This window comes from Brassica oleracea, chromosome C9 (genome assembly GCF_000695525.1).
Source record: "Brassica oleracea var. oleracea cultivar TO1000 chromosome C9, BOL, whole genome shotgun sequence".
Lineage (NCBI taxonomy): Eukaryota > Viridiplantae > Streptophyta > Magnoliopsida > Brassicales > Brassicaceae > Brassica > Brassica oleracea.
Genome location: NC_027756.1, coordinates 5440941 through 5453954, shown reverse-complemented (window position 1 = coordinate 5453954; position 13014 = coordinate 5440941). Strand labels below are relative to the sequence as shown.

General features: G+C 33.3%; 1 protein-coding gene across 1 annotated transcript; it reads right to left on the bottom strand.

Annotated features, from left to right (window-relative positions):
* Nucleotides 1-3787: 3787 nt before the first annotated feature.
* Nucleotides 3788-5581, bottom strand: LOC106316068 (NAC transcription factor 25-like). The gene is made up of 3 exons (XM_013753930.1): nucleotides 5283-5581; nucleotides 4395-4675; nucleotides 3788-4123 (listed from the first exon to the last, which is right to left on the bottom strand). Exons 1-3 carry the CDS (start codon nucleotides 5428-5430, stop codon nucleotides 3986-3988), a joined length of 567 nt encoding a protein of 188 aa, XP_013609384.1. The 5' UTR covers nucleotides 5431-5581; the 3' UTR covers nucleotides 3788-3985.
* Between the last annotated feature and the right edge of the window lie 7433 nt (nucleotides 5582-13014).

Here is a 13014-nt window from a genome sequence, read left to right as displayed (position 1 = left end):
AATCTATGTAAAGCTTATGTAATATGTATAGTGTTGTGGGTTTTTTTTTGTTTCCTTTTTCTCTTTGGTCCTTTGTATATTCATGGTTCTCTCTGTTTTGTATTGTGTTATCTTGAGTCTTGACCATCTATAGTCGATGGCTCGAACCCAAGTCTTTGTTTCTTTTTAATATTGATTTGGAATGTTGCAATGTAGTAGAAGTGTTCTCGTTGTTTTGTTACTTGTGTAAGAAGCAGAGCTTGTTACTTTTATATATGATCATTGAAGTTTTATAGTTATGTATCGTAAAAAAAAAAGGTTTTATAGTTATGAGCATGTTATTCCAAAAACAACAAAACCATGAGCAGTACCCTTTTTACGAAATGCTATGAAAATTGGAAATAAGATAGCAATATTTAAATGATAGTATTAACTTAAATATAGGTCTTTTTATGATAAAACAAAATTAATTATAATTAAAATAATTAAAATTAAACTGAAAATTACTTTATAATTAAAAATAAAATAAATTTATCCATAAATTAAAATTGTTTTATAAATAAATTTCGGTTTACAAAACTAAACCAGAAATTAAAAAATAAAGTAAACCACCACAATTTCTCCAATTAGGTTTACAATAAACCAAAAAACCCTAAAAAAAAAAAAAACACTAAACCTAAAATACAAAGGAACACTCCAGCCGCCTCCTCCAACAGTCATGCGCCTGGCCTCCTCCAGCCTTGACAGGAGACGTCATCGTCTCTGCTACCGGCCTCAGGGTCTCCTCCACTACAGTTTTCGTGCCTTCTCCGACGCAGCTTCCGAGGCTTCACCATCTCCGCGTCCATTGAAGTCAAAGGAGAGTCGAGATGAAGCGAGGAGAGTCTAGCAGAGGCGAGGTGGTGAACTTCATGGCAGGGAGCTTGAGACGATGTGAACTTCATGGCAGGGAGAAGCAATTCGATCTGGAAAAAAAAGAGAGAGCAGAGAAATTAGATTTAAAAAACTGCATAATGAGAGAAAAAAGAGAAGATGACAAAGGTGTGAAGAGAAAGAGAGATCGATTGAGAGACCAGATTTTTCACGGAAAGAGGGAAGAGGAGGAGATAGAAGAACAAATTGGGGGTTTTAATCTTTGTGCATTTGTGTCCGTTAGATTAACTTTCATCAATGGTTGTGGTTACACAATGAATGATCTGCACCTTTTCACGTGATTGGCCACATTATGTTGACCTATCATATATTTTTGTAATTGTTTCTTTGTATCAATTGTTTTCCTATTCATTTTTCTGTGTGCTTAATATATAAATATTATGATAAATTTTCGAAAATAAAAATTATTTTGGGAAAAACCTAAGATTTAGATTTCACAATTTACAAATTTTGATTTAAATTTTAAAAGTTCAACTTTGTGATTGGTATTTAGGTATTAGAAAATAGAGTTAAGAGTTTATGAAATATAGTTTAGCATTTAAATTTAAAATTTGAAGTTTTGAAAACGGATGTAAAATTTAAATTTAAAATTTAGATTTAAAATAAATTTTGATTATAACGTTTTTTTTAATATATAGACACTTTCTTAACCAATAACATGCTCATCATATCTTCTAAACTTTTACAAAAAATTTTTGTTAATTGATTTTTTTAACTTTGGGAAAGTTATATAAAATTTTGATTTATAGTTATATTTAATTTATATCTTGGATAATACAAAATTTATATATCAAGCTTTTGAATTTTTTAACATAGAAATTAAAATATTAATTTAAATTGAGTAAATATGATACTGACGTGTTTGATTTTTATATAAAGTTAAAATATATTAAAGTTTGGATATAGTGTATGAAGTTAAGGTTTTTTGAAAATTTTGAAAAATTATAAACTTAATAAGGGCTTGAACCTTTTAATATTTTGTTACTTTTGTAAGTACGAGTTAGAACATAATTAGGGTTAGAAGCTCGGATATAGGGTTTGAAATTTAAAATAAACTTAGTGTTTTATGATATAAGTTATATAAATAAAGTTTAGTGTTGTAAAGCAAATTTTATTGTTTTATGATATAAGGTTTGAAGTTTATGTTTAGAGTATTGAAATTATAGTTTATGTTTGAAGTTAGAATTTAGGATATAGAGTTTTATTAAAGATTTGTAATTAGGAAATTATAGTTTACGATTAAAAAGATTAAATTTTGAGTTTAATTTTAAGATTTGAAATTATAATATGAAAAGATAGTTTAAGGGTTGTCTTTAGAGTTTAGAGTTTAAAACCATGTTTAGGGTTTAGAGATTCGAATAGCATTTTTTAGCGTTAGAAAAATGCTATTACATGTTTTTGATAACATTACTGAAACCGCTTAAATAATGTTTTTGGTACTTAATTATAATTTCCCGCTAATTATTGGCATAATCAGTGGTTTTATTTTTCCGTTCACTTAATTTTAAAAATAACATTAATTAAATGTTATTTTAGAATTCATCATATCATAGCGTTTATCTAATGATATTATATAAGACATAAATTTCAAACTCATCCACGATACCAGTTCAGTAAAACGTGCTATAACAATGTGCTATAAGGTGGAATTTTTTTTTTTGGTGAATGATTTGAATCGCATCGCACTCTTTGCCAACTTAAAATATTTTCTGTTTTATTGCTTTTTATTATTAATTACTTATATGTGCAAGGTGCTTGCATCATACATGAGTCAGTGCTTGTTAAGCAAGCACCCATTAAAATAAAAAAATGAAAATATAAAATAGATGAAGAAAGAATGTTTCTTGGCTCGGCAACACAAGACAACTACTAAACCTAATCAAAGATCTATAGAGATAGAGAGAGGCTATAACTTGGAGAAAAAGGCTCTCGATTGCTAAACTCATAAATAATTAACACAACACCAATCCTACTACTTGAAACCGGATCAGGTTTAGGCCACACGTACATATAAAAATGTAAATGTCACACTATGTACTTCAACATAATTTGCTTGTAATATTGAATTTTGTTATCTTAAAACCTTTTTGTTGCCTTTAAGAACTTAGGACTGTTAATTATCACCATATATAAACATTGTTTTCCAAGCTGCCTGTCTCTTCCATCTGTAAAAAGAGAAATTTATTCTTATATATTTGTTGAGTTATAAATTATAAATCATATAAACTTTCAAGAAAGAAAGAACAAACGAAAAAAGTTAGTTTGGTCTCTATAACTTTTTAAACACACTATAAGCATTTCCCCATGATTATTTGCCAACATGGGGGGCTTTTTTTTTTAAGTCTCATTTGCATGCATCCAGTGGTAACATAATCATTACTATTTCCCACTTCTTAATACAAAAACGTTCTAATGCTTTGGATCTTGTTAGTCAAAACTCTAATCGTTTCTACCAGTAAAAATATATTTAAGTTATAATATTGTTTTTTGATAAAAAAGTTATAATATTGTTCAAATGATGCAAAGTATGCTGCAAATTCATCCCAAACTAGTAGATGAGGCTTTCCTCCTAACCTTAGGTATATTAGGCAAAAAGACGATATATATATATATTAATTTAAATTGTATTGGTAATCTACAGTAACCAATAACTTAAGGGTTGTGATTGAACTGACCATAAATCTATTATTTATTTTCACCATATTGTTTCATTGGTTCATATAACATATTTTCGTGAATTATTGTTGTGGTTATCGTAAGGAGAATTATTAATTCAAATCAAAGATAACTAATTCAGTATTTTTCTTTTTGGAATACTAGGGAATTCGGGGAACTAATTCAGTATTGAAGTGTACATATATTTGAATATTTATTAAAAAAAATACAACAAGACTAGATATTCTTCCCTTTTGTTTTGCTTCTTGCTTGCAAATTGGGATTACTAATCTTACAACACATAACTTGTAAGAATGATGTCATTCTCATTCTCCTTTTCCATTTTTTTCTTTTTGATACAAAGATTTTAGAAATAATTGCCCACTAAACCTTTTCTTTTTGGGTGCTTCTGTCCTCATTACGGTAAGCTTACTTCGTCAAGATCATCTAAAGACAAAAACACTTCATCCAAACATGAGAGTTCTGCCCCATCATCATCCTCTTCTTCACTGGAATTTTGTTCATACACTCTGCATATTACCCACTTGCTATAATCCTGTTAACAAATATCCATGCCACGTGGAGATCAATTTTGTTAACTAGAAAACTTAAAATTAAAGCAAGATCGACCCTGAAATTTTGGGAGCTTTAACCAGTTTATTAAGAATTTTATATGTCTAGATATAGTTTTGTTTTACAAATTCTAAGGTTTATGTTTATTTAAATTATTTTAAATTTTTTGGCACAATAAGTCAATGTTTCACTTGCTTAAGTTTATGACCGGTCCTAAGTTTATGTTAGCTTATGAAACAATATAGGGAGCTTACTGGTTTATGACTAGAACTAGTAGAACCACGGCTTGATCTCTTAGAAGATCGACCAGATGAAGAAGAGGAATCTGGGAGAGAATATTCTTGCATGACCCAGTTACTCTGAGAATCCCCGAGATAGAAAGTCAGATACTTTTTTATACCCACTCTCTTGTGTGTGGAGCTTGTGAAAACTGGCTCGTCTATTCCCATTGATTCCCAATACCCATTGCTTGTCACTCTTTCTTGCGTCTTTCTACTGTAGAAGTACCATTGCCTCCCTTCTCCCAAAGCTTTCCCTATAATCATACGTAAACAAAGTTAGTGTAAGAAAAATTGTCAGTACCAAAGTTTAGCCAAAAAAAGAAGATAAATTGTCAGTACGTAGTATATTAATTACATGTGTATTTGTTGTTATATATGTCCACGTACATGTTTTGGTGTGTATATGATTGATTGTGTTTGTGTATCATGAGATTGAATGATTAAATCGGTGCGTATGTATGAATATGAAGAAAGCAATATTAATAATTACAGTTCACCAATTAATAGATTCCTTCCAAAAGAATTAAAAGGAAACTTATCAGGTAGAGATTGGCATTATTGGTATTTGTGTGTATGGTAAGATTTTGAAAACAAAAACAATCCTTAAAAAGAGCAACCCAACAAAAGTCTACTGCTAAAGAAAAGACAGATTAGTTACTTAAGTTGGTGACTTGGTGACAACGATCAACATATTGTCAACTAAACATATAACATACATGATACACACTCACATGCATGCATGCATACATAGATAGAGTCAATTATAAAAAAAAAAATTCGTAAAAAAGGCTTTCAATTATAAATATGTTGCATGATACGTATATGGAGAGGGATATCAGATATGCATGTGAGTGTACATACCGGGAAGGTCCCAAGGATCGTAAGGGTAAAGATCGAGATCAGGGATGACGTCAGGATGACAAGGCAAGAGTGAAGCTCTGCGGTGGAGGAAGTGGACGACGAGCTCTTCGTCCGTGGGAAAGAATCTGAATCCCGGTGGTAAATTCATTGATAACGATATTGATCTCAGTATCTGCTTTACATGTACATGTGGCTGCGTGTGTGTGTGTAGAAGAAGATTAAATAAGGAGAGTAGATATACAGAGAAGATGATGTGGAACCGGAGAAAGTGTGTAGGAAACTGAGGTATATATAGGAGATATGAAAAGAAGATTAAGGAGAAAGTGGAACCAGGAATTTTTTTTTTCTTTTCATAAAGGGCTTTGGAACTAGGAAGTTGGCTTCTTTAATTCACTTGCGCACACCACGCACATTAAATTAACATCTTTAATTTTATTATAAAATATTTAAATAATAAAGAAACACATAGGAGAATAATGGTAACATGGAAGCAAGTAAGTGCAATGGAAGTAATCGATGTCAAAGGGGTATTTGAAAGCTTATTTTACGGCTTAAGTGGATCTTACAATTTTAGCTGCTGTTTTTCTTTTTTCATTTTGTTTTGATTTGATTATTTATATGTTTTCTAGTAACTAAACATAGATACAGAAAACTACAAACAAAAATATACAATTCCACAACGTAGCAGAGCTTTGAAACGGAATAGATATCTGACTTTTCTAAAATTTGGTCAGATTGAACCAAATATTACACATGTGAAATTCGGTAATTAGTTAATATTTAAGAACTAAAAGTCGAGAGAAAGAGGCAGGCGGAAACGAGAGGTGGGAAGGATTGGATACTTCCACGCAAAAGGGTATCTTCTTTTTTTTCCTCCTCGGATACTTCCGATCATGTTATTAATTCGAGGTTCTTAATTTTTGATTTGACAGTTTTTTTTGTTTTATTTTTTTTTTTTTTTTTTTCATAATTAGTAAAGGATCCTTTGGGTGGAGTTCTTACCGGAATATAAGACCATGATTAATCCGGGTTTTTAGGCTGGGGTTCTTAGCTTTGGTTAAGAACCATTTCCTAGCTTTTAACTAAGAAAAACTAAAAACCTGCTTTCAAAAAATAGATATAAGAGCCGGTTCTTAGTCGAAAAGTGTAAAAAAAAAAAATATATAACAAAAAACGTCAAATCATGAGTTAAGAACCTCACCCTAAGAACCCGAGTTAATCATGCTCTTAAGAAACAATTAAGCATGTTTATTGGGGCAACCCCTAAGAGGGCTCTTAGTGATTTTTTTAGTATTAAAGTGAAATTAAGAACTTTTGTTAAGAAACTCTTAATTTTAGTGTTCCATTGGTAGTTTCTTAATTAGGAGTTCTTAAAAAAAATTTATTAAACATTATTTTATTGACGATAAAATTTATTTAAAAAAACAAAGTTAAACATAAACATTTGAAACATAGATTTTTAAATAAAAACATAAAAACAAAGATTACAAAAATAAACGATAATAATTTCAAAGAGGCATCCAAGCTTCAGTTGTTGTTTTGATCACGTCCAAATTTACGCCATATATGTTCAACCAAATCACATTTCAGTTGTTGATGCACTTATCTATCACGAATTCTAGTTCGAACACCCATCATATTGACGATATTTGTAGGGATATCTGTAGAATATGTGAAATCGACATGTGAACTTCCGCTGTCTTCTCCTTGTTGGAAATGCGAAACATTAAATTAAGTGTATTCATTATGTTCGTCTTCTACTATCATATTATGGAGTATGATACATGCTCTCATAATCTGCCCAATTTTGACTTTATCCCCAAAAAGTGCTGGATTTTTAAAAATGACAGATCGAGCTTGCAAGACTCCGAAAGCACGTTCGACATCTTTTCGGACAGCTTCTTGACATTGCGCAAATAAAACTGCTTCCGGCCCTTATGGAATTGGAATAGATTGGATAAAAGTTGCCCATTTTGGATAAATACCATCGGTGAGATAATAAGCCAAATGGTACTCTCGTCCGTTGACCGAGAAATTCACTTGCGGGGCTTGACCATTTATTATGTTATCAAAAACAGGTGAGCGATCAAGAACATTAATATCATTTAAGGTACCTGGAGGTCCAAAAAACGTATGCCATATCCAGAGATCATATGAAGCAACCGCCTCTAAAACGATTGTGGGTTTTCCCGAACCACGAGAATATTGCCCTTTCCAAGCGGTGAGACAATTCTTCCACTCCCAATGCATACAATCGATGATTCCGATCATCCTGGAAAATCCACGAAGCTCTCCAATATGAAGTAGACGCTGAAGATCACCCGGTGTTGATCGTCTTAGGTACTCATCGCCAAACAAATTTATTTTTGCTTCCACAAAATTTTCCACACATAACAGAGTAGTGGTTGAACCGAGCCTGAGGTATTCGTCGACCGCATCAAGCGCAGAACCATATGCCAACACACGAATAGTTGTTGTACACTTTTGAAGTGTAGAGAGACCAAGCCTTCCGAGACCGTCTTTTTTTTGTCGAAAGAATGAAACTTCATTGGAGAGTCGATCAACAATATGCATGAACAATGGCTTGTTCATTCTAAATCGTCGCCGGAAAAGATTTCCAAGATATGTTGGAGTTTCACTGAAATAATCATTTCATAAACGCATATGGTCTTCTTCACGATTTTTTTCGATAAAAACTCGTTTTTTCTTGTCCTCCTTTCATCTTCTTGATCAATGATCAGATTCTCGAACGTCTATTCAAAATATTGATCGAAAGTTTCATCAAACGAGTCTTCAAAATCGTTATGAGAAGAAGATGCCGTGAGATAGAATTGTTTTAGAAAGAGAATGAAAAGAATGGAGACAGATGAGAGAATACAAAATAGAATTGTTTTAGAAAAAGTATGGAGTCAAGAACATGAGATAGAATTCTTTTATGGAGAGAATTGAGAGAAATGAGAGAATACAAGACAATTCATAAAAGGCAAATAATTTCAATTCATTTTACACACTCGTGAAACAAGAGGCAAATAATATAACAAAAGACAACTAATAGAACAAGACCCAAAGATTCTTTTGTGTGTGTGATTACACTTGTGTCTGTGATGCAAAAATACAAAACTCGTGATACAAGAGGCAAATAATACAAGAATTAACAACAACATCGTGACAACTACAAGACAAGAAACAAGACACCACCTCTCCACTCATGACAACAACAGCGTGACAAGAAACTGATCTTCTGATCTGACCTCTCTCAACAGCTTTCAGTCAATGACCTGACCTCTTTCTCGTCTACTCTCTCATGTTCTGATCTTCTGATCTTTCAGTCAATGACCTAACCTCTGTCTCATGTTCTGATCTTTGCTCTCAACAGCTTTCAGTTAATGATTCTCTCACATGCATTAACAAGAACAAGAACTGGTTAGCATTAACAAGAACAAAAACATTGTAAACATAACAAGAACTGCGACAAGAACAAGAAATTTAACAACAAGAAACATAACAACATTTAGACGCCTAGATGTTGCCAGAACAAGATTGTTTTCAAACAAGAACAAACATCAGAACTAGTTAAACAAGACACTTTCATTGTCAGAAACAGAACAACATACATAAACTTAAACTCGACGACAGAAACATAAACTCCAAGACAACAAACAACAAACAAAGGAACTCAAGCAGAGGACACAAACATAAACTTAAACAGACCACAGAACACATAAACTTAAACAGCCAACAAGTCATTAATCAGCTTCTTCTTTAGAGCTTTTTCGCACTCATACAGTGGCTCTTTTTTTGCAATAAGACTGTCAAGCAGAGACATCTTGGACAACATTTCTTTCATGGCTAGATCCTGCTGTTTAATGGATCACATTGACTGAAACTCAGACAGTCCATTCCCCTCTACCGTCTTCTTACCACGCGCCTTAGATGCTTTAACACCCGGTGGACGAGTGTTGCCTTCATCAGCTTCAGAAGTCTTGCTTTTAGACAAGTGAGAGGCTGATGATTGTGCACCATCGTCCAACTTCCTCTTTTTTGAGCTTCCACCATGTTTTGAACTTGAAAGCTCACACCACTTCTGGTCATTGCGCAACTTCATCTACGCATGCTCAAGGTTAAACTTCTTTTTATGGTTGTTGTAGAAGATCTCATGCGCTTTTTTGAGAACATCTGTCTCATTTTGTCCACCGGTCTTCTCCCTGGTTGCAGCCTCGTACGAGCCATAGAACTTGCACATGATGTCGTTGATCTTCTGCCACCACTGCTTACAGTGCATCAGCTCTCTCCTGTCGCAGCCTTCAACCTTCTGGCTTGCCGCAAAGTAGGCGGCAATGCGAGACCAGAAAGCGCCTAATCTTTGCTCATTGCCCACTACTGGATCTTTGCTCGTGTTAAGCCATGAGATGATGAGCAAAATGTCATATGAGAGCGTTCATTTCCTGTGTTCTCGTCGCTCTACAAGACTCTCTGCACCGAGGTTGCTATCCAGGGTCTGTTGAGTTCCAAATACATGAACTTCTGATGAACCAAAAACAATTTGTTGACTATGAAGAAGATCAACAAAGTTTGACCCACTCGTATATGGATTAAAATCCATATTTGAATGTGTGAAAGACGGAAGAAACATAAGAACAAGAGGAGAAGAGAAGAACAAGATGGAAGAGAAGATCAAAGAGAAAGTGTTTATGAGAAAAACAGAAGGAGCAATGCATTTAATAGAGGGAAGAGGACTTGACATTTTCTAAACACATTCATCATAACCCATAGACTTGACATATAGCTAACACATTTATCACCCTCTTCCATAACATCTATTTATTACTAACACAACCGTAATTTAACCCAAACCAAAACATTTATTACACACGCTTCAAGTCTAACAAGAATCAAAAGACATTAAGCTCAGTTGTTAAGATGAAAGAGAAACGTTTACATGTACTGTTATGAGAAATCCTTTTGCTTTCTTAACCTTCCTTATGTCTCCTTATCGTGTTTCCTTATCATGTCTCCTTATCCATCAGACACAAAGACATGGACGAATAAAAAAAATCACAGGAAGAAAATATTTAATTGATCAAAAATGTTCTTCATTCTCAAGATTCTAGATCATGACACCAAGCCACCTAACGAGAATCACCTAAACCAATACAATCAAGAAGTCCTAGACATGATTTTCAGTGTAGAAATTTTTTACATTCACTCAAACAATCAAGGAAACTATCAATACATTGCAAAAGTTCTCCATCAACAACGAAAATTGTATACAGAACCGAGAAGATTGTCTCTCCAGAGAATAAATGATTGTCTCTTCAATGGAACTTCAATCTGCAATTGAAGAAATCAGATTACTGACTAAACATCAAAAAAGAACAAGAAGGACCAAAATCAAACACATGCAAAATTGAGGAATTGAAAAATAAAAACAAAATTACTTAGCTTTGCTCATCGATTACACTCAGCATCAACCGACGATTCTCTTTGTAAAGGAGAGCCACTGAGACTCGCTGTCGCTGAGAGCAACCGAGATTCTTCGTCGAGGAGAGCAACGGACATCTCTTCGTCGACGAGACCGACGAGATTCTTCAATGGGAGAGCCACCACCACCGAGATTCTTCGTCGTCGAAATCAACCCACCAGATTCTTCGCGGAGCCGACCACCGATCGTCTTCTTCGATGAATAGAAAGAGGCGTTTTGTTTCTTTTCCTGTTTTTTTTTCTTTTTTCTTTTCCTCTCAAAATCACAAACCCAATACATCTTAAACACGTGGCTATCAAGAGCCGATTCTTCCAGTCTTTATTTAAGACTTGTTGCTTACCTAATTACGTTTTTTTTCTTTTCTTTTTAATTACAAATTAGTTAAGAATTACACTTAAGCAACTGCAATAAACATGTTCTTATATCTCTTATTTAAGAGACAATTCTTAGTTTTTTTTTTAGTTAAAAGCTAAGAAACGGTTCTTAGCCGAAACTAAGAACCTCATCCTAAAAACCCAGGTTAATCATGGTCCAAGAAAAAAGTTCTTATCCATTTATTCTTATTATGTTACCATATCGTTAACATCTACTAAACATAAATTCAATATTTTCATGTTTGTTTTACAAATATTCGTTAGAAATTATAAATACAAGAGACCTATTCTTTTCAAATAGACCCCCTTTCAAATACTCACTAATTTTTTTTAAATGTATTTTTTGTGTTTCACATATTTTAAAGAAAACTTTTAATTTTGATTATAAATATATTATGGGCTTTTTGCAGAATTGACCTATAACTTAAAGTCAAATACAAAACTAACCTCTTTTTTTTTGAAAATTGGTTTTGCCCTATTCACCCCACAAGTTCATATAATTTACGAAAATGCCATCAATTTTTCTTTTCTTTCTTTTTTCGAAAATGACATTTTTACTCTCTCACCCTCATCATTTTCAAGTAATTACAGGATTGCCATTGTCATCAATACCACAACCACCATGAACAACTAATTTGAAGCTCTTAATGCTCCCAAAATCGATTTACCCTTCTTCTTTTTCCATTCTTGTGAACTAAACACAACATATCTCTCACTTTCTCTCCACAATGAGCTAAAAAAACCCAAGATTTTGATTCTAAATTTTTTATGGTTCATAGAGTCATAGAAGCTAACGATTCTGGGTGGGTTACTTTCGTTTGTGATTCTGTGTGCTTGGAGAAGCCTTATGTATGCTAAGGAACTTATCTCACCAATTTAAGGTATGACATCGAGTTTTTTTCCAGATCTGTTCGTCAGACGACTTACTTGGGAAGTCGTCTGGCTGTAGACAACTTACCTGGAAGTCGTCTGGTCAACGCAGAGGTTATTTTTGCAATTGACTTTGAAATCTGTAACCTGAGACGACTGAAAGTTAAGTCGTCTATTTTTGTTTGGTTTCAAAAAAAATTTCAAAGAACCTAGACGACTTACATTTCAGTCGTCATAGGTTAGTTTTGCATTTGACTAGATAATTACAGAAGTTTGACTTCCCCAGACGACTCACATTTCAGTCGTCTGGCGAAAATTAAAACAATAATATTTTTTTAAAAGTAGACGACTTAACTGTAAGTCGTCTACTTTTAAAAAAATATTATTATTTTAATTTTCGACAGACGACTGAAATGTAAGTCGTCTGGGGAAGTCAAACTTCTGAAATTATCCAGTCAAATGCAAAACTAACCTATGACGACTGAAATGTAAGTCGTCTAGGTTCTTTGGAAATTTTTTTGAAACCAAACAAAAACAGACGACTTAACTTTCAGTCGTCTCAGGCTACGGATTTCAAAGTCAATTGCAAAAATAACCTCTGCGTTGACCAGACGACTTCCAGGTAAGTTGTCTACAGCCAGACGACTTCCCAAGTAAGTCGTCTGACGAACAGATCTGGAAAAAAACTCGATGTCATACCTTAAATTGGTGAGATAAGTTCCTTAGCATACACAAGGCTTCTCCAAGCACACAGAATCACAAACGAAAGTAACCCACCCAGAATCGTTAGCTTCTATGACTCAATGAACCATAAAAAATTTAGAATCAAAATCTTAGGTTTTTTTAGCTCATTGTGGAGAGAAAGTGAGAGATATGTTGTGTTTAGTTCACAAGAATGGAAAAAGAAGAAGGGCAAATCGATTTTGGGAGCATTAAGAGCTTCAAATTGGTTGTTCATGGTAAGTGTTATTTTGTACTTCATTTTGGGAGCATTAAGAGTTTCAAA